This window comes from Marmota monax, unplaced genomic scaffold, assembly GCF_021218885.2.
Source record: "Marmota monax isolate L192 unplaced genomic scaffold, Marmota_monax_Labrador192_F-V1.1 WCK01_AAM20220418_F8-fsc00079, whole genome shotgun sequence".
NCBI lineage: Eukaryota > Metazoa > Chordata > Mammalia > Rodentia > Sciuridae > Marmota > Marmota monax.
The window spans coordinates 8,712,309-8,738,582 of NW_026694099.1; the positions used below are offsets into that span (position 1 = coordinate 8,712,309).

General features: G+C 36.1%; 1 protein-coding gene and 1 pseudogene across 9 annotated transcripts in view; both read right to left on the reverse strand.

The window, feature by feature from the left end:
• Nucleotides 1-1,939: 1,939 nt before the first annotated feature.
• Heatr5a (HEAT repeat containing 5A) overlaps nt 1,940-26,274 on the reverse strand; it is a 121,066-nt gene continuing 96,731 nt past the window's right edge. For 8 of the 9 annotated variants that reach the window (XM_046465313.2, XM_046465311.2, XM_046465315.2 and 5 more), the window contains 9 exons: nt 25,452-25,674; nt 22,973-23,221; nt 19,751-19,878; nt 17,963-18,110; nt 14,907-15,179; nt 11,740-11,964; nt 6,414-6,568; nt 3,848-4,061; nt 1,940-3,588 (listed from right to left, as the gene is read on the reverse strand). In XM_046465313.2, coding sequence (XP_046321269.1) covers nt 3,281-3,588; nt 3,848-4,061; nt 6,414-6,568; nt 11,740-11,964; nt 14,907-15,179; nt 17,963-18,110; nt 19,751-19,878; nt 22,973-23,221; nt 25,452-25,674 — 1,923 coding nt within the window. In that variant the 3' untranslated portion in view covers nt 1,940-3,280. Of the gene's footprint in view, nt 3,589-3,847; nt 4,062-6,413; nt 6,569-11,739; nt 11,965-13,994; nt 14,165-14,906; nt 15,180-17,962; nt 18,111-19,750; nt 19,879-22,972; nt 23,222-25,451; nt 25,675-26,274 lie in introns of those variants that run through there. The other variant, XM_058585852.1, reaches the window with a different exon arrangement.
• Nucleotides 4,262-4,379, reverse strand: LOC124107384 (U4 spliceosomal RNA; annotated as a pseudogene).

The window sequence follows — 26,274 nt, forward strand, 5'->3', positions numbered from 1 at the left end:
AGGATTCTTAAAATAGAATCCTTTTTAATTTTTTAAAAAATATTTTTTAGTTGTAGTTGGACACAATACCTTTATTTATTTTTATGTGGTGCTTAAGATCAAACCCAGGGCCACACACATGCTAGGCGAGTGCTCTACCACTGAGCCACAACCCCAACCCCAAAATAAGCTTTTTTATTTTATATTTTTTTTAGTTGTTGATGGAGCTTTATTTTATTTATTTGTATGTGGTGCTGAGACTCGAACCCAGTGCCTCACACATGCTAGGCAAGTGCTCTACCACTGAGCTATAACCCCAGCCCCTAAATTTATTTTTAAAATAATACACTGCCTACTTTAAGAGTAATCTAAGAATATAATAAGAATGACTATCAATAAAAATTTTCCATAAGTAACCTTGGGGAATCATTTTATAATCCCTCAATGAAATGGCACAGGAGTACTAAACAAGAAAAATGCAATAAAAAGAAGCTAATGTCTTTGAATTTGAACAATATGGGACTGTTTGTGGTCTGTGCTGGATATAGTTCAGCTCTATTAATCTCAACACAAAATTTCCCATTTCCTCAAAGTTAGAAAGTCCAGACATAGCTAAATAGATTGGTAAAAAGTTGAGAAATCAACATGGGCACAATTCACTAACTAGCTGACAACTGCCATTCAGCCAGCAGTTGGGTAACTTTATTTCTAGTGCACATGGAGATAAATTTCTCTTGATAAATTGAGGTCTTGTAAGGGTAGCAAGCTTATTTGTAAAAGGGAAAGTACATTCAATTGATGGAGAAGATGCACTATATGTAATTACCCTGATTTTACAGTTATGAATATTAATGAGCTCTGGGGACTCAGGACTGTGGCCCGTGCAAGGTAATGAATCTTTAAACTGTCAGACATGATTCAACAGTTTAACTTCATATTTTTGTGGCATCTACAGTTAATTCACATATTGTCAGTTTTATATTATCAGTTGATTAGTTTGAAAGTTAAATTTCTTTCCTTATAATGCAAATCTATTTATAATAAAAGGATAAAGGGAATTCTTCCCTTCAAAATTATTACAAAAATTCCTGGGTTATTATGCATCTATTCCATCAAGTGTTATTTTCTCAGCCTATATCATGGAACTCTTTCCATGAAGTTCACCTTGGAAGCCCCAGTTTTCTTCTGTTGAGCTCTGTAACCCATTTATAGCGCTTATATGTATATTATTTTAAGTGTATTAATGTTTCCTTTGAGTTGATGGTGGTTTACTTTATAGAAGTAAAATTTAACTTCAATACTCTATTAACAAATCTGTTACAATTGCAAAGAATACTCCAAAGGGCTCTTCTGAGAAAAAAGGCCAAATTATAAAGGGATCTTATTTACTTTGTAGTGTAACAATGGTCCACTTTATGCTTTGAATATAACCCTTGGTGCTCTGCCACTGCAACTTATTTTTAAACTGGATATGTTTCTTTCTCTTCCTTTCTCCCTGTTCCTCCCTAATCTCTCCTTCTCCCTAATCTCAGAGGAAATAGGATTAGCTTTCTCCCCTATCCTAGGCAGATTTATCAGTCCCTGAGTTCACATCCACTACAGGAACGAAGTAATCCAGACTTTGGGGATGGTACCAGAAGATCGCAGAAATGACTATCTCCCAAACTGACAAGTGAATTACAACTTGTGGAATGTAGCCTATGAATCACCTCTTTAAAAGTCCCCTGTTCCTGTTGATGGGCAGAATTAAAGCCTTTGGGACAGGAGTCCCCTATGTTTCTCCTTTGCTAGTAAAGCAATAAACCTTCTTTTTCCTTTTTCTCAAAACTGTGTCCTCCTTATTGGATTGGCATTGGGCACAAGGACGGAGCTTTCAGCAACAGTAGTATTGACTTTTTTCTGGAATCTGTAAGATTAAATAGTTATCTTTTCTGAATAAAATAATTTAAAATACAAGAAGTATAAAGAAAAGTAGCTTTATTTATGTAATTTAGAAAAATTGTTTGTAGTGTTAGAATTTGTCAAATCTTTTCCATTCTGAACAATTTACAAGAGTATTTATATACAAACATAATAAAATAGAGTACATCACACATTGTTCTTCCTTGAATCAAAGTGTTTCTCAATTCTGCACATGCCTCTATCACTTCAGATTGTAATTTTTAACAGGGAAATGCTTTATTTGACATAGTGTTTGATTCACACAGTATAATAACAGTGAAGTGGAAGGAGAATCAATTATCATGAACAGAGTTAAAAAATATTTTTCAACCAATACTTTATCATTAGTTTATTTTCTGTATTAAAATATGTTTCATGTTAAAAAAACATACTTGTATTCACTGATGATCTAAATTTGTTGTACTAAATTTGGCATTTATATAAACCCATAATTTATCTAATAATAATATAGATAATATAGATAAGAGTCTTTATTAAACTCATCAATATAAACATTTGCCAAAAATGAAAATTAAAAAAACTGTTAGGAACAAAGGTCACAGAAAATACATGTGAGAAATAGTGCAGTGGACAAGCCCTATTCTATTTAAAATGAGTAAAGCTTTCATTTTGTGAATGCAATAAACATTAACCCAAAATATGTGAGATCCTGATATTTGTAGATACCAGATCTTATGTCACACTTTGGGGCTATAATTAATTTGTATCATTATATATCGGATAATTGAAAACAAATTTCTAAATAGCTCTTTAGTCATTCATCTTCCTGGACAAATCCAATAAAGTTTAATACTATTACTGAATAAAGCAGAATTTTCAATTAGCAACTGGGATACAATATAAGTACAGATAATTTATACTAGAGTGAATCTATATCTGTCAAGAATTAAGCATAACACATGTATATGGATTGACAGAAGAAATTCATTTCATTTTTGAAGCAGTGGACTGTTTAGGTCTTTAGCACTTTTTTTTAATATTTATTTTTTAGCTTTAGGTGGACACAATATCTTTATTTTATGTGGTACTGAGGATCGAACCTAGTGCCTCATGTATGCCAGGTGAGCCATATCCCTAGCCCCTTTTTAGCACTTTTTTGAAATTCCTGGCAAGAATTATAACAATTCTACTCACTTATGAAATGGAAAAACAGACAAACAAAAACAACCACAAAAATTGTTAAGTTTGCTGTCACTTTGCAAAGTCACAGCTATTTAAGTTAAAACAATCCACTAGATCTCCAAGTGCACTTGTGTCTAAAATTTCACTTTTGTCCCCAAAGGAAAGGAAATAATCAAGTATTAGATTAAGGTGCTTACTGTTTCAAAAACAATTAACATCAGAGAAAATTGGTCTTTAATTGGATGCTTGAATTATTTCCAGGGTTCTTAGTATGTTTAGATGATGGTAACTTGACTTTGATACTTTCCTGATTGCCCTTAATAGCGGCCTCAAGGCGGGCTTTCAGGGCTGGAGAAGAAGCCATTACATTTTTAAAAACTGATGAATACTGAGGCCCAATCTGCATGAGATTTTGCAAAGCAAAGTCATGTAGATTTCTCATTATTGAAGTTGCTGATCCCAGGGCATTCTCATCCAAAAGGAAGGAAATGAGAATGGGCAGAAGGCAGGCCACCAGCTGAGAGCCTAAAAAATAAACAAAGAAGTTCAGAAAACAAAAATGTTCATTGTACAAGGTGGCAAAAGGACTTGATCTTCCCACATTTTTCTTGCAGGGAGGAAAACAATTTTTCTCATCTCTTCTCCCAAATCACTACTAAAATATTAATACCTCGGATTAATATAACACCTGTCTTAATGTGACTAACTGAATGTTTTATAATTTAAATAACATTGAAATTCTGACTTTAGAGGAATTCTGAAATATTAGAATGCTGGCACTTACGATGCTGTTCTTCAGCAATGATAATCAATGATTCCAAGACCTTTATTCCTTCTTGAAAAATCTGAAGCTCAGTAGTATCTTCAGGTTTTCTCTTGTCTATTTCCTGTAGTTTTTCCACAATAGAGGATGCTAAAGAATAAATGTATGGGTAGGAAACAGCTGGATTTGGATACTGAAAAATGGAATGGAGGAGCTGATAGGTCTTGACTTGTACCTAATGAGGAAAGAGACAAGAAAAATATAAATTGTAAATTTTAGAAAAGTCCCTAACACAAACAAACAAATCTCTGAAGACTCCTGGTACTTAAAATGAATTCCACTATTGTGTATAATTATAATGCACCAATAAAAGAAAAAAAAAAAACTCCTTGAAATTAAAGTTGCAGAAGTATTTAAATTTATTTCTAATTTACTTTTAATTTTGGAAGTCCAAGTATTAACAGATATTGAAATTTGGGGAGAGTTTTTAATTAGCAATAATCACACCTTAAATAAACCTCATTTGGCTACAATACTGCCACTGTGCAAAGCTAGTATAGTAACAGTGGTCCACTTTTATGCTTTGAACACAGCCCTTGCTGCTTTGCTACTGCAATTTAAAAAAAAAAAAAAATATATATATATATATATATATATACATTTTTTAGTTGTTGATAGATTTTTATTTTGTTTATTTATTTGTGGTGCTGAGAATCAAACCCAGTGCCTCACATATGCTAGGCCAAGTGCTCTGCCACAGAGCTACCATCCCAACCCTATAATTTATTTTCAAAAGAAAATATTTCTTTCTCTTCCTCTCTTTGTGCTCCTCCCTAATCTCTCCCCCTCCTTAATCTCAGGGGAAACAGGATTACCTTTCTTCCCCATCCCAGGCAGAGTAATCTGTGCTTGAGCACATACCCATCACAGGTATGAAGTAATGCAGACTAGGGAATGGCACCAGAAGATCTCAGAAATGACTATCTCCCAAATGAAGAAGTGAATTATAACTCCAATAGAGAATGTATGGAATGTAGCCTTTGAATCACCTCTTTAAAAACTCCCTGTTCCCCATGGTGGGTAGAATCACAGCCTCTGGGACAGGAGTCACCTGTGTCTCTGCCAGCAAAGCAATAAACTTCTTTTTTTTGGGCTGGGAGTGTGACTAAGTGGTAGTGTGTTAGCCTAGCAGGTGTGAGGCACTGAGTTCGATTCTCAACACTGCATATAAATAAATGAATAAAATAAAGGTCCATCAACACCTAAATATATATATGTATATATATATATATATATATATATATATATATGTGTGTGTGTGTATTTTAAAAAATCATTTAAAAAACAAAACAAAACCTTCTTTTTCCTTTTTCTCAAAAACATGTCCTCGTTATTGGATTGGCATGAGAACAAGGACCAAGTTTTTGATAACAGTGTTCAAACCTGATGCTAAGAAGAACTGTAACAATGTGGAGTGAGAAGCGGTAGGGGAGGATAACTATGAGTGGTTACTTTTTCTTCTTTTCTCTAGTTCCCATTTTCTTGCTCATTTTAAAAAATTTACTCTCCATAAAGTACAATAAGAATAGACCAAAAACAAATCACATACATTGGATGTACAAATGTCATGGTCTGAAGGCTTTAAGGAACCCTGACTAAACTGTACTAATTATGTGTCATCACATGTCAGAACCACCTCTTGGAGATGGCTACACAAAGCTCCTGCAGGCAGCAGCAACAAATCGGACAGAACAAGAAGAAATGACTATACATCAGATATATAAGTCATTTTTTAGTGAGAGATAATTTGGTTCCTATGTCTTTGGGAATAAATGTACTTTTTGGGTATGGACTACAACTCTTTCTTTCTTTTTTTGGTGCTGGGGATCGAACCCAGGGCCTTGTGCATGTAAGGCAAGCACTCTATCAACTGAGCTATATCCCCAGCCCTACAAACACTTTTGTAGCACATAAAGGAAAAGGAAAATTAATCTAGCAAATGAAATGGCCATAAAGGAATGGAATCAATTTGTTTTACTGTTTCTGCAACAATTATTATTTCACAATCAAAATCCTAAAAGCATATGCTAGAGTCTCTCTTTTTTAAAAAGGAAATCTACTATAAGCCACAAAATATCTTATAAAAGCCTCTTATTCTATAGCTCTATCTATCTATCTATCTATCTATCTATCTATCTATCCATCCATCTATCTGTGTGTGTGTGTGTGTGTGTGTGTGTGTGTGGTGCTGGGAATTGAACCCAAGGCCTTGGGCATGTGAGGCAGGCACTCTACCAACTGAGCTATATCCCCAGTCCCAATAAAATTTTTATATCAATAAAATTTCTAGAGTGACATCAATTTTAAAATGCCCTCATTTCAAATTTTGCTTTTTTATAATTTTCTCACTTTCTCCCCCTTAGGGTAGAGGAATAAAGACCAGTATTATTTGGCTTTGTTTTCCAAGAACAGGCATTAATATCAAATCTAAAAATAAAAAAACTGTTGTCTGATACTTGGAAGCCAAAAAATCACAAAGAAAGGTTTTGTAAAAGCCTTACAAACATCTCTCTACTAAGACACTTACCATAGGATCTTTTATCTCAAGAGCAGCCTTAAATTTCTCAATGCAGCTCCTCTGAAGGCATGGGATGGTAGTTACTTCTGGACTGGTAGACAAAATAAATACTGTGATAGCAGTAAGTAGACTGACTTCATCAAGTTCTTGATGTGTTCCATCAACTAAAGAGAAATGATCTATTAGAACAGATTATACTGACTGCTTTATGTATCTGTGAGAAGCTGTCTTTAGCTTGGTAGCAATAATTTTCTTTGTGACTACAACAGATATAGATAATTTTGATTGACAAAGTTAAAAACTCTGACAAATATTGTAGGTTTTAATATGTGAATTATAAATAATTCTAAGAGCCAAAAATTACCAAAGCTATTGTAGAGACACCAACAAATACATATGTACTAGCACTGGCGATGTAGCTTAGCGGTGGAGCACTCGCCTAGCACGTGCGGGGGCCCTGGGTTTGATCCTCAGCATCACATAAAAATAAAATAAAGGTATTATATCCAATTACAACCAAAAAAACAAATATTTAAAAAAAATTACATATGTACATTTACTAGTTTTGTGATTTTAGACATTTAAATCTGTCTTTGAGGATTAAATGAGTTAGAATATGTGCTATACATTATGTTCAATATGTATTAGCTTTAATTATTTTTCTTCTGTTTTGAAGATGGTATCTCACTGTGTTGCTCAGGTTGGCCTTGAATTGGGCTGAAGGGACCCTTCTGCCTCAGCCTCTCATGTAGCGAGACTACAGGTATGTGCCAACATGGCTGACTTATTATTTTTTCTGTGCAGCAACACTAACACACTTGGGCAATTGTTTTTTTGTTAAGTATTTTGACAATAACATATACCAAGTGAAAATGCCTTAGCACTCAGTCTACACATATTATTTATCAACAGCAGAGAAAAACCTGAAAATAGCTGTGGATGCCACAATTACTTGAAGGGATTCTGTATTAGAAGTAATCTATCTTCATTTTCCAAAATCATATTCTCATTAAATAATTTTAACTAACCTATTGTGAAAAATTAATGTTATCTGAAAAGAAAGGGTGTGACAAATTCAACTCATTAAATTGTTTAGGAACAGGCTGTTAATTGTGAAGAAATGACATAAACAAATAGTAGCTCTGGTCACATTCATTCAACAAATAAAATAATTAAGAAATATTATGTTTCAGCTAGCCCTCTTTTAGGCACTGAGAATACAATTACAAAGAAGCCATACCATAAACTGGGAAGTCAATAAATAATTTCCAGCTACCAACAAGGTCCATGCATATAAAAACTATATTAAGAAACCCATAGAGGGGCTGGAGTGTAGTTCAGTGGTAGAGTGCTTGCCTAGCATGTGTGAGGCCCTGGGTTCATCCCAAGCATTGCAAACAAACAAATCATAGAAAGCAACCTAGACTAACTGATATTGTGTGGTCAGAGAAAACCTTGAGGAGATAATACCTGGGCTGATACCTCTAAGAGACACTAGCAATGAAAGCAAAATTTTATGAATGAGTGGAATCTATTTCTTTTAGACATCAGAGCAGTTTTAAGATAAAACAGGTACATGGGTAACATTTAAAGTTAAAATTATAGCACTGCTGTAAGTACTTAACTGTACCCTAAACCCTTACATCAGAGAGTATCATGAAATAGGTATTCTTATTCATTCTCTCTCTCTCTGGTGGTTCTGGGGATTGAACTCAGGGGTAATCTACCACTGAGCTACATCCCCAGTCCTTTTTTTTTTAAAATTTAAATATTTTTTAGTTGTCAATGGACCTTTACTTGTTTGTTTGTTTATTTATTTATTTATATGCAGTGCTGAACCCAGTGCCTCATACATGCTAGGCAAGCGCTCTACCACTGAGCCACAACTTCAACCCCTTTTTGTTATTTATTTATTTATTTTTGAAACCAAGGATTGAAGCCAGAGGTACTGAACCACTGAGTCATGTCTGTATATCCCTAGCCCTTTTTAGTTTTTTTTTTTTTAAAGAGAGAGTGAGAGAGGGAGAGGGAGAGGGAGAGAGAGAGAGAGAGAGAGAGAGAGAGAGAGAGAGAATTTTTTAATATTTATTTTTTTAGTTATCGGTGGACACAACATCTTTGTTTGTATGTGGTGCTGAGGATCGAACCAGGGCCGCACGCATGCCAGGCGAGCGCGCTACTGCTTGAGCCACATCCCCAGCCCCCTTTTTAGTTTTTATTTTGAGACAGGGTTCAGTTTATTTAGGGCCTCACTAAGTTGCTAAGGCTGGCTTTAAACTTGCAATCCTCCTGCCTCAGCTTCTTGAGTTGCTGGGATTTTAGATATGTGTCACTGCACCTGGCTTTCATTTTATTATTATTTTTTTATAACTTTACTTTTTTTATGTGGTGCTGAGGAACAAGCCCAGTGCCTCAAAGGTGTGAGGTAAGCACTCTATCACTGAGTCACAACCCCAGCCCCTGGCTAGTATTATTATTATTTTTTGAGGATGGCTTGGATTCTTCCTGCCTTAGCTCCTGGAATAGATGGGATTACAGACATATACCACCATGCCTGGCTTCTTTATTCCATTTTATGGATTACAAACAGAAATTCAGTCATTTCCCCCAAAACTACACAATTAGTAAGGCAGACAGTTTGATTCCAGACAGTAAACTATTTACACCATGTGGCTATATTGCTACCCACACAGCACAGTTAATTTCAGTCATTATTTATGGCAACTTGAAACTGCAACATACTCAGTCAGTTTAGTAAAAATGTCTTTTTATTCTTGGTAAGATAAAGTTCTTTTGTGTTCCTCTTTCCATTTTTTCCAAAATTTCTTTAATCCCACTTTTTTTTTTTTTTTTTTGGTACCGGGGATTAAACGCAGGGGCATTTAATCACTGAGCCACATCCCCAGCCCTTTTTATATTTTATTTGGAGACAGGGTCTCACTAAGTTGCTTAGGGCCTTTCTAAGTTGCGGAGGCTGGTTTTGAACTTGTGATCCCTCTGCCTCAGTCTCCTGAGTTGCCAGGATTACAGGTGGGAGCCACTGTGTTTGGCTTACTCCCACTCTTTTCTCTAGAATAAATGTAAAGTTCCCTTAGCAGTAGCCCTATGGAAGAATCCTGGGTGGTAAGGAACTAAGACTTCTTGCTAATAGCCATCTGGGAAACTGCCTCTCTGCCTGGTGTTCTGGCTTTCTTAACAGTAACATCATGAGAGACCCTGAGCTAGAACCATCTGGCTAAGCTGCTCCTGAATCCCTGATCCATTGAAACTGTCAGATAATAAATGTCTACTGTTTTAAGTCACTAAATTTTGAGGCATTTGTTATACAGCAAATGTTTCACATCATTATTGGTACCTTTAAATTTCTTAATAGTCAGTCTTAGTCTCATTCCCTCAAATACAACCAAAAACCCCATTTGTGTGTGTGTCTGTGATCAAAGAGGTAAGCTCTCCATAACCTTCAACATAAACCCTACTTTCCATACTTAACCTCCTGTTCTTTCCCCTATTTCAGCAGAGATTAATCTTCCTAAATGCTCTGTGAATTTTATTCTTGCTTAAAGAGGGACGCTGCTTTCTTTTTTGGTATTTCAAATTCCAGACCCCTCTCTACGTTTTTTTCTCCCCATTAAATATGAACTCATGCTAGAGTTTCAGAGAAATTCCTTAACCCTATCCATTCCCTTTAGCTGTTTCTCTTTTTCCTATGAAGAGGAACCTGTGTGTGTCTTCCCCTTTCCTCAGCTCTCCTTTGTTCTTCAACAGAGTCCTACTGCCATATTGCTTGTCTTCTCTACAGCATCTCATACTGCTGAACACTCTCTCTCTATTAAAACTCTCTTTTCTTTGACTTCTCTGACTGCACTATCTTCTGAATCTCTTTCTACCTTAATTCTGGTTCTTTTCTTTTTCCATAAACTCAAATTGGGTAAATTGTAATATTTATAAGCAGGACAAGGAAGGTAGGGATAAAGTATGTCTGAAGACTTTTTACAATCACTATAATATACTACTAAAAATAAAAATTACATAACTGGAGCTGCGGGTGCATATTAGTTGTAGAGCACTTGCCTATCCTGCACAAAGCTCTGGATTTTATCACCACACTGAAAAAACAAGATAAAACAAAAACAAAAACAAAACACACAAAATTCACATAACAATAAGATAAAAATATTTAGTGGATGGGGAAAATAATACTGATTATCATTTATTGATAAATGATAAGTAATAAACAAGATGCTTTTTATACATTGTTACTGTGCTAACAATTTTCTGCAACATAATATCATTATTGGGTTCCCTGTGAGTACATCTGTAATCCCAGCTACTCTGGAGGTTGAGGCAGGAGGATAGTGAGTTTAATGCCAGCCTGGGCAATTTAGTGATGGCCCATCTAACAAACAAACAAAAAACCCCAAACCAAAATAAAAACATAATATCCTGATTTATTAATGAGAAAACTATAGCTCAGGGTAACTGGGTAACTTGTCCAGTCCCTTAGCTAGTAAATCCTGGGATGTTGGGTTAGATTTATCTTATTTTATCTATTATTTTTAATATAAATGGACACAATACATTTATTTTATGTGGTTCAGGGGATGGAACACAGTACAGTGCCTCACACTTGGTAGACAAGCGCTCTACCACTGAGCCCCAGTCCCAGCCCTATCTTATTTTACATGTATAATGTATGTCTTATGTATTTTTCAGTTTATGGCATGTATTGAAAAGTTGAAGCATACTACATTTTATTTATCTATTTATCTTAGTACAGGGGGTTGAACCCAGGGGTGCTTAATCACTGAGCTACATCCCCAGCCCTTTTTTTAAAAAATATTTTTTAGTTGTCAATGGATCTTTATTTATATGCAGTGCTGAGACTCAAACCTAGTGTCTCACAAGTGCTAGGCAAGTGCTCTACCACTGAGCCACACCCCCAGCTGCCTCCAGCCCTTTTTATGCTTTATTTTGAGACAAGGTCTAAATTTCTTAGAGCCTTTTTAAATTGCTGAGGCTGGCTTTGAACTTGCAATCCTCCTGCCTCAGCCTCCTGAGTTGCTGGGATTACAGGTATGCACCACTGTGTCCAGCTACTCACATTTTAAATAAGCACTACATCTAAAGGTCCTTCACAACAATATATAAAGTCCCTGTTATTTACTTGCATTAAAGGTTAAAGATACTAAAATGTATACATACCTTCTAAACACATAATACTGTCTTCTCTAGGTAAAAATGACAACCATGATCAAATAAATACCTTATTCTTAAAAAACTGTTCCTCTCACTTTTTTAAACAAACTGAACAAATGCTTCCAAAGAGCCTTAATACCTGGATTCCAACAATCAAGAACTGTTGTTAAAGCACTGCGAAGAAGATCAGTCCAAGCGGTGTGACTCTTTTCTGCTCGGGCCATGGGGGAAGATAATATTCCTTTCAGAGCCTGAAGTGAAGCTGCAACCGTTGAAGATAACTGGCTCCCAGGTAACTTTACTGCAGTTTCTCTGAGGACTCCAATTGTGAGGTACAATATAGTAGGGAGAATTGAGATGCTTCCTATAAGATAAAATTTTTAAAACAATCTAGATTTTAGTCAATATGAATATATACAGTTCCTAAAAGTCATCAATAAATAAGATAGTGTTAGAGATTTCTAGCTTTTAAATTATTTCTTGGAATTGGCTTAGTGGAAGAGTATATGCTTAGTATACAAAAAACCCAGCATACATGCAAGTTATTTTTCATAAAAGATTATAATTATATAAGATAATTGAAATAACTCATAAGATTTTTAAGGCTAGAATAAATTTTTTTTAAATTCACTTTTTATTTGCTATCACTCTCAGATGTTGCTGCATTATTATTATTTTTTGTGGTGACAGGAATTGAACCCAGAGTTTCATGCATGCCATGCAAGCACTCTACCACAGAGCTATATCCCCAGCCCTGGAATAAATTTTGATAGGTATAACTGGAGATATTTAAATTGTATCATTTAGTATCTTAGTATCAGTATGAATTTGTCATCTTTTTTTTTTTTTTTAATTTTTTTAATATTTATTTTTTAGTTTTCGGCGGACACAACATCTTTGTTGGTATGTGGTGCTGAGGATCGAACCCGGGCCGCACGCATGCCAGACGAGCGCGCTACCGCTTGAGCCACATCCCCAGCCCCTGTCATCTTTTTTTTTATTAGTTACACATGACAGTACAATGAAATCATTATATACTGTTATCTTATTTGGTATTTGATAAACAAATTTATTTTATCTTCTTGCTGTGGTAAAACATAAGAAAATTTACCATTTTAACCACTTTTAAAAAATATTTATTTTTTAGTTGTAGTTGGACACAATACCTTTATTTTATTTATTTTTATGTGGTGCTAAGGATTGAAACCAGGGCCTCGCACACGCTAGGCAAGGGCTCTACCACTGAGCCACAACTCCAGCCCCCCATTTTAACCATTTTTAAAGTAGTTATTTATTTATTTTTTAGTTGTAGGTGGACATAAAATCTTTATTTCATTTTTATGTGGTGCTGAGGATCGAACCCAGTGCTTCATGTGTGCTAGGCGAGCGTACTACCACTGAGCCATAACCCCAACCCCATTTTAACCATTTTTAAGTGTACAATCCAGTTGCATTAAGTATGTTCACAATGTTGTATAACTGTCACTACTATCCATTTGAATTTTATTACTCTTTTTCAAGGAGATTGTGGAGATCCACTCAATATGAATTATTCATTTTTCAGTCCACTAAGAAGCTGAAAAGTCAGTTCTAATTAAAATGAACATGAAGAAACTAAAGTTAAAATGGTCAACTCAACTTTCCTGGAGACCAACAAGCCTGTATAGTGTATTTTTACCTCTAATCCTCTGCTAGTCACTTTTCTTTTTGTTACTCTTGTTGTGGGAGTACAAATTTTTTTATTTTTTTATTTTTGTACCAGCAATTGAACCCAACCCAGGGGCACTTAACCACTGAGCCATATCCACAGCCCTTTTTATTTTTTGAGTCACGGTCTTGCTAAATTGCCGAGGTTGCCCTTGAACTTGCAATCCTCCTGCCTCAGCCTCCCAAGCTGCTGGGATTACAGGCGTGTGCCACTACTCTTGGCAAAGTACAAATATGTGTGAAAGAACAAGGAGTAAAAGTTTTAATTCAAATTGAAGTTTAAAATCATGAGGTTAAAAATAAATAGCATATAAATTGGTCATAACACATTTAAGCAGAAATATGGCTACCAATTAAGAAGTATATATTAAGTACTAAGTACCTGTTATGTGCTAGATTTTGTAGGCCACAACATTTAGTTTTGATCAAGACACAAATATATGTATATATATATATGTATAAGTAATAATCAAAGACATAAAATGTCATTGGCAGATAAAAGCTATAGATCAATATAAAGAAAAAAAAAAGTGTATATACCTGATAAACAAAACTCAGTATGTGCTAAATAGTGAAGCTTTTACAGATGATCTAGGGCTGAAATTGGACTATTCTTTTTTTTTTTGGGGGGGGGGAGGGTGTTGTGATTGAATCCAGGGCCACAAGCATGCTAGGCAAGTGTTTTACCTATGAATTACATCCTCAGCCCTGGAGTTGAATTTTGAAGAAAGAAAACAATTTATAAAGTAGAGGAACTAGGCATGGTGGTACTTGCCTGTCATTCCAGAGATTCAGGGAACTGAGGCAGTAAGATTCCAACTTGGAAGGCCAGTCTAAGCAATGTAGTGAGACACTATCTAAAAAAATAAAAGGACTGGGATAAAGGTCAGTGATAGAGCACCTCATTGAGTGATAGGCTCAATCCCCAGTCCTATGGGATAGAGTAATTTTGGATCAAGGAATAGCATGGATAACAGCAGAGAACAAGGATGAACACAAATACATCTGGGTTTAGGATTTCCACAGAAGCAATCAGGCAAAGGAAGAAAGGAAGAAACTCCTTAGTAAGGCCTGAAGCAACTTAGTGAAATCCTGTCTCAATATAAAAAATAAAAAAGGACTGGGATGTGGCTCAGTAGTTAAGTGGCCCTGGTTCAACTCTTGTTACAAAAAAAAAAAGCAACAGCTCAGTAGAGCTATGTGGAAAGTCTTAAATCCTGTGTTAAGGTATATGAGGCTGGGGACAGAGCTCAGTGGTAGAGCACTTTCCTAGCTTGTGTGTGAGGTCTTGGTTCAATCCTCCCGCCTCCACACACAAACAAGAGGAGGAAGAGGAGAAGGGCCAGGTGCAGTAGTGCATGCCTATAGTCCCAGGGGCTTGGGAGGATGAGGCAGGAGGATTATGAGTTCAAAGTCAGCCTTAGCAAATTTAGCGAGGCTCTAAGCAACTTAGTGAGACCCAGTCTCTAAATAAAATATAAAAAGGTCTGGGAATGTGGCTCAGTGGTTAAACACCCTTAGTTTCAATCCCTGGCACTCCCTCCCCACCCCCAAAAAAAAGAGGAGGACGAGGAAAAGATTAGCAATTAAATTCCATACCTTCAGGAGAGCACACTGCAGGAAGTTCAGAGATGATAACCAATGCAGCCGAAACCAATCTACTTCCATCTTCTGACAGTATTTGTGGCTTTGAAGCTTTTACTCCTGAGCTACCTGTCAATTTAGGATTTAGTTCTGGGAGCTGTCTAACAAGAATGCATACACACAATTCAAGTGTTGCAAAAACCAAGGACTTCCCAGGCACAAGTCCTCCGGTGTCTTTTCCCTCTCCAAACTCTGGTAGGGTTTCCTTTTCTGCAGCCCCATCATCAACTAAAAGACAGGAAAAATAGAGTTTAGTAAATACTTTGTGCCAGCTTTATTTCTGGTAGATGACAATTTAATTCCTTTCTGTATAGGTAACACATTCTTTTTTTTTTTTTTTTTTTAAATTTTTTATTGTTGGCTGTTCAAAACATTACATAGTTCTTGATATATCATATTTCACACTTTGATTCAAGTGGGTTATGAGCTCCCATTTTTACCCCATATACAGATTACAGAATTACATCAGTTACACATCCATTGATTTACATATTGCCATACTAGTGTCTGTTGTGTTCTGCTGCCTTTCCTATCCTCTACTATCCCCCCTCCCCTCCCCTCCCCTCCCCTTTTCTCTCTCTGCCCCCTCTACTGGCATTCATTTGTCCCCCTTGTATTATTTTTCCCTTTCCCCTCACTTCCTCTTGTATGTACTTTTGTATAACTCTGAGGGTCTCCTTCCATTTCCATGCAATTTCCCTTCTCTCTCCCTTTCCCTCCCACCTCTCATCCCTGTTTAATGTTAATCTTCTTCTCATGCTCTTCGACCCTACTCTGTTCTTAGTTACTCTCCTTATATCAAAGAAGACATTTGGCATTTGTTTTTTAGGGATTGGCTAGCTTCACTTAGCATAATCTGCTCTAATGCCATCCATTCCCCTGTAAATTCTATGATTTTGTCATTTTTTAATGCAGAGTAATACTCCATTGTGTATAAATGCCACATTTTTTTTATCCATTCATCTATTGAAGGGCATCTAGGTTGGTTCCACAGTCTTGCTATTGTGAATTGTGCTGCTATGAACATCGATGTAGCAGTGTCCCTGTAGCATGCTCCTTTTAGGTCTTTAGGGAATAGACCGAGAAGGGGAATAGCTGGGTCAAATGGTGGCTCCATTCCCAGCTTTCCAAGAAATCTCCATACTGCTTTCCAAATTGGCTGCACCAATTTGCAGTCCCACCAGCAATGTACAAGTGTACCCTTTTCCCCACATCCTCGCCAGCACTTGTAGTTGTTTGACTTCATGATGGCTGCCAATCTAACTGGAGTGAGATGGTATCTTAGGGTGGTTTTGATTTGCATTTCTCTGACTGCTAGAGATGGTGAGCATTTTTTCATGTACTTGTTGATTGATTGTATGTCCTCCTCTGAGAAGTGTCTGTTCAGGTCCTTGGCCCATTTGCTGATTGGGTTGTTTGTTCTCTTATTGTCTAATTTTTTGAGTTCTTTGTATACTCTGGATATTAGGGCTCTATCTGAAGTGTGAGGAGTAAAGATTTGTTCCCAGGATGTAGGCTCTCTATTTACCTCTCTTATTGTTTCTTTTGCTGAGAAAAAACTTTTTAGTTTGAGTAAGTCCCATTTGTTGATTCTAGTTATTAACTCTTGTGCTATGGGTGTCCTATTGAGGAATTTGGAGCCCGACCCCACAGTATGTAGATCGTAGCCAACTTTTTCTTCTATCAGAAGGCGGGTAACACATTCTTTTTAACCTTTATTTATTTATTTATTTTTATGTGGTGTTGAGGAATGCATTCAGTGCCTCACATGTGCTAGGCAAGTATTCTACCACTTAGCTACAATCCCAGCCCCTAAGTAATATATTTTATAGCTAGTCTTGGGTATTAAAAAAGTTATGGATAAAAAAATCCTTACAACCTTGTCAGCCCTTAAATATTGCCTATTAAACCTCTTTCCATTAAGAATGTGAATATGGCCAAGCGTGTTGGCGCACACTTGTAATCCCAGCAGCTCAGGAGACTGAGGCAGGAGAATCTCAAGTCCAAACCAGCCTCAGCAACTTCATGAGGTGGTAAGCAGCTCAGTGAGACTCTATCTTTAAATAAAATACAAAATAGGGCTGGGGATATGGCTCAATGGTCAAGTGCTGGAGCTCTAACAATGAGTTTGTCACCTGAGGTACTGGTAGTGGCGGGTTTTCTTTTTTTTTGGTACAGGGGACTGAACCCAGAGGCACTTAATTACTGAGGCACATTTCCAGCCATTTTTTTTTTTTAATTTTGAGACAGGGTCTCCGTAAGTTGCTTAGGGCTTCACTAAGTTGTTGAGCCTGGCTTTGAACTTGGAATCCTCCTGCCTCAGTCTCCTGAGTCCGTGGGATTACAGGTGTGGGCCACCACGCCTGGCTATGGTTATATGGAATTTTCTAATATATGTAGAAATCAATTGAATGGAAGGAGATTCTATGGTCAAATGAAATCTTAAAGGACAAATCTAAAAAAGTCATGTTGGACTTGTAAACAACAGTTTGTGTACCCAAGACATTAATAATTCTTTCCATGTACACTGGTGCAACTAAAACAAACACTTTAGCGGTATAAGGGACTTTTTTCCTCCCAAGTTTTGTTAAAGTTCTCTCTCTCTTTTGATACCCAGGATTGAACTCAGGGGCATTTAACTACTGAGCCACATTATCAGTCCTTTTCTGTGTTTTATTTAAAGACAGGGTTTCACTGAGTTGTTTAGGGCCTCACTAAATTGCTGAAACTGGCTTTGAACTCAAAAATCTCCTGTTCAGTCTCCAGAGCCACTGGGATTATAGATGTGCACCACTGTGCCTGGCTAAAGTTCTCTTTTTCCCAAAGAATAATGGCTTGCCTACTGACAATATCCAAGCTAACATGAAGAAGAGAATGAGAGGATTTAAAGCCATGTCTATAGATGCTCAATTTTTATCCTATACACAATATATTATCAAGACTACATAAAGTAATACTTTAAAAGTTAATGATGCTATGTCATTCATTTGGCATTAAGGGTTAACACTTACCTTCTGCGCTTCGTCTTTTCTCCTTCACGTGTTCTTGAGCAGCACAGATAATCTGCCTTACCACTTCAAGTGAAGCCAATTGAATGGAAGGTGATTCTCTGGTTAAAATTACTCGATGCAGCACATTCAGCAACTCAATACCCAAATCCTATCATAGAAAACAAGTAGTGGATAGGATATTATATATCATTGTGTTTTGTTTTCAGTAAAATATACCAGTGTTAAATGTCATTTTGACAAAATTCAGAAAAAGAGAATATGACATATTGCTTATAAAAAATAAGGATGTTAGTGTAATAAAGTTACAAACAACATTAAACCAACTCCAGACTGTTTTGTCCAGTCTCTGTGGGAGATGGTACTATGACAAAAGATCATTTCCACATACGTCCTAAACTGGGAAAAATGGAAAGGAAATTTCCAAAACAAGATGGGAAACAACTAAAGAACACAAAGGCTGACATGCAGATTATTAAATTTACATTAAAGTTTCTACTAATAATGAAGAATGAAGGAGAAGTAGAGCGTTAAAATGGATCTCTTTTTTTTTTTTAAGAGAGAGAGAGAGAGAGAGAGAGAGAGTGGTTTTTTTTTTTTTTTAATATTTATTTATTTTTTTTAGTTTTCAGCAGACACAACATCTTTGTTTGTATGTGGTGCTGAGGATCGAACCCGGGCCGCACGCATGCTAGGCGAGTGCGCTACCGCTTAAGCCACATCACCAGCCCCTGGATCTATTTTTTTAAAGAATAAAATACACTGCAGAGATACTATTTCATTTCTCCTTCTCTTTTTTATTAGTTACTCTGATTGCTTTCCTTTATTTTTGAAAATAATAGAGTAAATCTGTCATTATTATTTTTTTTTGAGAGAGAGAGAGAGAGAGAGAATTTTTTAATATTTATTTTTTTTTTTTAGTTTTCGGCGGACACAACATCCTTGTTTGTATGTGGTGCTGAGGATCGAACCCGGGCCGCACGCACGCCAGGCAAGCGCGCTACCGCTTGAGCCACATCCCCAGCCCCAATCTGTCATTATAATACTTGTTTTAATAGAGAAAACAACAGACTTTATGATTTACTTATGTCCAACTCAAGTCTGGTAAGAACCTGCTAATGCTTTAAACCTAGCAAATCATAGTATTAAATAATAGTCTATGTAGAGAGGAAATCAGATCTCCTGTTTACCTTAACACCTGAGTCAATGGCAACAAAATTAATATACTGGATAATACATGAAGCTAACAGTGCCTGCTGAATGCATATTTACCCTTGAGAGAAGCAGCAAAAAAATAGAGTCACACTTTGTATAGCAATTATTTTACCATGGCCACAACTCCACCTACAGGTTAGACAACAGTCTCTTGAAAAGACCTGGTAGGAGAACTTGCCAACAAGAATACTTTAAAATGGATAGTAACTATAAGACCCAATCCGATACTTTCTTGGGAAAATGGAACATAAGATTCAAGTGAATGCAAAAATTGGGGTTCACAGAAACAGAGCAAAGAAAGAATACCATGTATACCTAGCAGTTACTGTCCTGGACAATTCAATATGGAACCTTCCTATCACTGCAAAAAGCAGAAACAGAAGTGGCAGCCAGAAGTATGATAGCTCTTGGGTCATCACACATGCTGATGGCATTCTGGTTCCAAGGCCCAGCTGTGCCTTGTAATCTTAAATGACTTCTCTTTTTACTTTTGTGTTAATTTCTGCTTACTGTAGTAATCTGAACTTATTTGTATTCCTTGAGGTCTACAAAAGCCCCCCCAAAACGAGAAATCACCTGATCACTGCCAATTTTAGATCTGGGCCAAGGAACATCTAAAAGGGCTTGTAATGCATGTAAACAAGCAGTAATACTTTCCATGGTTGCATCTGAGCGCAATGAACATAGAAATTCCACACTGATTCCTATAGGAAGCAAAAAGAGAAGGAGGTCGCTTTTGAGATTCTTACATCATGAAGTTAAATAAGTAATATCCTGTTTTTTTTATAAGATACAAGTAAACTTAGCAAAAAGGTAGTACAAATTAAATTACAATAACTTTAAGACCAAAACCCATAAATTAATAATGTTAAGTCTCTTAAATTTTGTTATCTATACATATACAAAGAATAATTTCAACTAGGCTTGTGTACAATTTGCTCAGTTGCTATTAAGTTGTTCAAAGATGCAAAAATTACAATAAAATTGTATTAGGGAAGTTAGTATGTAGAACTTCACAACTCTATTTTGACTAAAATTTGAGTGATTATCATGTATCAGGCACTATACTTTGCATATATCATTTTACTCAATTTTCATAATATGAGATGAAGTAGGTACTATTATTACTACTTTTTTCTTTTCCAGTGCTGGGGATCAAACCTAGTGCCTTGCACATGCTAGACAAGCATTCTCCCACTGAGCCACATCCCCCAAAACTATAAAGTTTTTTATTTTTTAGTCTAGATAGACACAATGCTTTTACTTAATTCATTTATTTTTACGTGGTGCTGAGGATTGAACCCAGTGCCTTACACGTGCCAAGAGAATGCTCTACTATTGAGCCATACCCTAGCCCTAAAGTTGATTTTTAAAAAGCTCTCATCCTAAGGCAATTGGAAACAAAAAAAATTATTTTTGGGGGGTGGCTAGAGATTGAACCTAGGGCCTTGCACATGCTAAGTACATTTTCTTCCATCAAGCTATAATCCCAGCCACTAGAAACAATGTTTTTAAATTAAAAAAAATTTTTTTTAGTTGTAGGGACACAACAGTTTTATTTTATTTTATTTATTTATGTGGTGATGAGGATTGAACCTAGTGCCCCACACATGCAGGGCAAGTAACTCTACCACCGAGCCACACCCCAGACCCCCAGAAACAATTTTTATTTATTTATTTTTAGCTGTCAATTAACCTTTATTTTTATTTATTTACATGCGGTGCTGAGGATCAAACCCAGTGCCTCACACATGCTAGGCAAGCACTCTACCACTGAGTCCCAACCCCAGCCCCTTAGAAAATTTTTAATAGGCTCAAGGATATAGGAATCTAGTAATTTCTGACCTGGGAATAAAAAATAACAGCTATGAATCACAAATCTACTTCATTTAATCATTTACCTTTATAACTCATTTTCTTTCTTTTTTTTTTTTAAAGAGAGAGAGAATTTCTTAATATTTATTTATTTTTTTTTAGTTTTCAGGGGACACAACATCTTTGTTTGTATGTGGTGCATGGATATATTTTTAAAAATTTATGTATTTATATTTATGTGGTGCTGAGGATTAAAACCAGGGCCTAATACATGTGAGGCAAGCACTCTTCACTAAGCTACTACTCCAGCCCCAAAACACCTCACTTTTAAATGAAGTTCTGGTACAACATTTGCTTAGCATCTATGAGGCCCTAGGTTCAATCCCAGCAACATCACCAAATATAAAATAAAATCAGTTCTGGGAAAGCTAAATAATGGATTAATTAAACTTCATGAATCTAAAAATCTTACTGATTTTTTTTGTTTTTGTTTTTGGTACTTGGAATTGAACTCAGGGCCATTCAACCACTGAGCCACATCCCCAGCCCTATTTTGTATTTTATTTAGAGACAGGGTCTTACTGAGTTGCTTAGTGCCTCACTTTTGCTGAGGATGACTTTGAACTCGAGATCCTCTTGCCTCAGCTGCTGGGATTCTAGGCATGCATCATTACGCCCAGCAAGCATGCTTTCTTAAAATTTGAAATTGTTGAGAACAGGGAATTGTCCCTCATAATATTGCTATTTTTAATGTATATAGTGAGAAATTCAGAACATTTGTAGCTATGACATGGAGCTTTTAAAAATCATGTGGAAAGAATGACGTTTTTTTCATACAAAAATTACTATAATTTATTTGACTGGATACAGAATTCTAGACTTAATATAATAAAGTTTTTAATTTTATAAAATATATACAAATTTACCCAGTGACATCAAAGTTCTCACTAATACTTAACAATGACGTGACAGTCACAAGAAGAGACAGGCAATAAGGTACAACTGAAGAATAACCCCTCTGGGCCGGGTGTGGTGGCACATGCCTGTAAATCCAGCAGCTTGCAAGGCTGAGGCAGGAGGATCATGAGTTAAAACTCAGTCTCAGCAAACGCAAGGCATCAAGCAACTCAGTGAGACCTTGTCTCTAAATAAAATACAAAATATGGCCAGTTGTGGCTCAGTAGCCAAGTGCCCAAGTTCAATCCCTGGGACCCCCCTGCCAAAAAAAAAGAGTAACCCCTCTGGAAGTGCTGGGAAGGAATACTGCCCAAATTATATTGTTATATTATATGCATATTTGAAAACAACAACAAATCCCATCACATGTACAATATAATGTGCCAATAGAAAATATGGAAAGGAGAAGAAAAAAGAGAATAACTCCTCTATGTGGCAAAGCGTAGTATAAGGCTTAATTTTGACTAAAAAATAACAAAACAACAACAACAACAAAAAGACAAAGATTTGATGGGCGTGGTGGCACATGCCTGGAATCCCAGAGGCTCAAGAGGTTAAGGCAAGAGGATTGCAAGTTTGATGCCAACCTTAGCAACTTAGTGAGGCCCTGTCTCAAAATTTAAAAAAAGGCTGGGTATGTGGTTCAGTGGTTAAGTGTAACTGGGTTCAATCCCTAGTACCAAAAATAAATAAAATTTAAAAATTAAAGAACAAAAACCAAAAACTTGGGGGCTGGGGTTGTGACTCAGTGGTAGAGGGCTTAACTAGCATATGTGAGGCATTGGATTCGATTCTTAGCACTGCATATAAAATAAATGTCCATCAACAACTACACACACACACACAATAAATAAATAAACTTGTAGTTTATAAACAAATTTGATATTTACTTTTCTTCCTTCTCCCCTCAAGGAAGAAAAGGGGGAAGGGAAGGGAAGGAGGATGGAAGGGGAAGAAGGAGGAAAAGGAGGAGGAGAAGGAGAAAAACCCCTCTGGCATTGTCATCTTGTAAGCTCTTTTACTCACCTAAAAGAAGATGGAATCTATCAGTGTAGACATCCTCAGGGGACTTTACTGTAGCCCCAGATGATGAATCCTGACACATGGAAGTTGGTGTCACAGGCCTTGAGAGATTAGATGCACCCTCATCTGGGTCAGCAACAACAAAGCCTGTGCTTGTAAGCCACAAGGCTGTAGCATGGAGAATAAGGGCCCAGGAGTTGCAATAATGCATTTTTGCATTTTCACTAGTCTCTGCTGTATAGAAAGCACCACCTAAAGAAAAATAAGTTAAAAAAAAAAGAGGGAATCAAACTGTTTCAGGATAAATAAAAGATTAGTTTACAATACATTTTCTCTTTTCTCTGTTTCTTTTTTTTTTTTTTTTTTGGTGCTAGAGATTGAACCCAGGGCCTTGTGCATGCAAGAAAAGCACTCTACCAACTGAGCTATATCTCCAGCCCCTCTTTTCTCTGTTTCAAGATAAAGATCATTTCTATCACTTGCAAAGTTCACTCATATTCATCCTTTTCTATCAGTTCCCTCAAGTCCCAAGGAAGTTACTTTCTGATTGTTATTTTTTTCATACTGGGGATTGAACCAAGGATGCTTAACCCCTGAGCCACATCCCCAGCCCTTTTTTATATTTTATTTAGAGACAGGGTCTCACTAAGTTTCTTAGGCCTCATTAAGTTGCTGAGGCTGGCTTGGAACTCGCAATCCTCCCGCCTGAGTCTCCGGAGCTGCTAGGATTACAGGAATGCACCACTGCATCTAGCTTTACTTTCTAATTTTTATCAGGATAGGTGAGTTTTATATAATATCCTATCACTACTTGTTTTCTATGATAGGATTTGGGTATTGAGGAATCACATCTACAGTATATATGTGTCTGTAATTGACTTATGCTGCCTTACAACAGAGATTCATTCATGCTACTATACTATCAAAAATACGTATTTATACACATACATATACATTTTCCTTCTCCCCTTGTACCAAAGATTGAATCCAGGGGCACTCTACCACTAAACTACATCCCAAATTAGCGCCCCTCCTCCACTTTTTTTTTTTTTTTTTTGTGGTGCTGGGGATTGAACCCAAGGCCTTGTGCATGCAAGGCAAGCACCCTACCAACTGAGCTATAGCCCCATCCCCCAAATCAGCCCTTTTTTATTATTTGTTTTGAGACAGGCTCTTGCTAAATTGCCCAGGCTAGTCTTGAACTTGGATTCCTTTGGCCTTAGCCTTCTGAATCTCTAGGATTATAGTCATGTGCTACCTTACCCAGGTACATGCTATTATTTTGTGTGTTCAATAAAGTTTACTCAAAACTTTAAATAAGAATGCATATTATATGCATCCTTTTGGGTCTTGCATTTTTTTAACCTAACATTATGATTTGAAGATTTATTTATGTTGATATACGTAAGTCATTCGTCTTTGTGGTTGAGTTGACAATAAATCAGTTTACTTGTATTTTGTTTCCATCTTTATGCTACTAAAAAGTACAATAAATACTCTAACATTTCTTTGTGTTAAATACCATTAAAATTCTAATAGAACTCAACAGGCTGAATCTAAAATACATATCATGAAATAAAGAGACAATAACAGCCAAGATGCTTTGAGATAACATTAGGAAGAGTAAGAGTGGCTACCAAATATCCAACACATAAAATGGCATTACTAACTTACTATAAAATTAGATTCCTATCTCCTTCCACACTTACACATTCAGTTCAACTAAAGTTTAAAATGTAAAAGGAAAAAAAAAAAAAGTTTTTTTTTTGGTGCTGGGGATCCCCCCAGGGCTTCATGTATGCTAGTCATAGCACTCTACCACTGAGTCACATTCCCAGCCCTAAAAGGCAAAACTTTAAAGCTGATAGGTCTTATTCAGGTATCAGGTAATACACAAAACCACAAACTATAAGTGACTGATAATTAATTTTAAAGACATAAAAGGACAAGCTAAAGATTGAGAAAATATGTATAAGACACACACTATAAAGGAGCAGTATTAAAATGTATATAAAAGGATTAATGAATCAGTAAGAAAGGGACAAACACCAAAGAGAAAACAGGCAAAGAAAAGATTATGATTAGGATATTTATGGAAAAAGCAACTTACAGAGACTGTAAATATACAAAAAAGATCATCAAAGGAAAAAAAACAATGAAATACTATTTTATAATCATAATGATAATATATCATGTTGGGAAGGTGGAAAGAAATAGAAACATATTGTTGGTGAGCATACAAAATGGTTATAATCACTTCAGAAAGTGATTTGGCAATACCTTATGAGGTGATATGCATGACTTATGACCTCAGGAATGAACTCCTGGGTGTCTACTCTGAAGCAACTCTTGGAGACTCATCCTGTGAATGAAAATTGTTCTGAGGAAAATGCTTCAGATAAACATTATCTGCTAAGGAAGAAGTTTTGGAAATGTTAGTTATTGTCACTCTAGGAAATACCTAATTATTTTACTTCCTTACCATCAACAGGAAGTTGGGAAGCAAATTCTGAAGGCAAAGTTAAAAGAGCAAAATCCTGAAGTGCAGCAAGCCAGAGTCTGCTTAGTGTGCCAAGATCTGTGCAGACCAAGTCAAGCAGTCCATATGATGAATTTGACCCATTTCTGACACTCTCTTCTGAATAGCTGGTAGTTTTCAAAGTTTGCTTGTTGTTTTTATGTCTTTGCACAGCAATTATGTAGACCTGTTAAAGATTAATTTATAAACAGGAAAATCTTTGTGTCTGATGAAAAGGTGAACATAATGAATTTGGAAAGTATTGTAATATATAGAAGGCATACATGTGTAACCATACACACAAAACTGGGGTAAAAAGATACACCTGGTAAATACGCTACCACTGTGTACTTAACAACCATGATAGCTACAAATAATTTTTCATAGCACTCTTTCTCACTAAGCCAGGTAATGGATGAATCTCAAAAGATGGCTTCAGGCAGCTATCTCTGAACTGAAAAGCTGAAATACTGAAAATGTTTTCATTAAAATTCATTTACATAAATGGATTTAACATGGTCCACAGAATGGTAAACAATTAACATTGTACATAACATATATAACATGTACTGTCCCTTTACCGGCAACACTAAAAAAAAATCTGAAAAATATAAGTTCATGATAAACTAATCTAGTGGCAAAACTGACTTAACTCATGTATAATGTCTAGATAGAATGTAGTACAAATACAAAAAATTGTAATATAGATATACTAATATGTTTGATTATAGAGTCTATGGCATTGCCCCAGACTTCTCAGATGGAGACATAGAATATATACCATAAT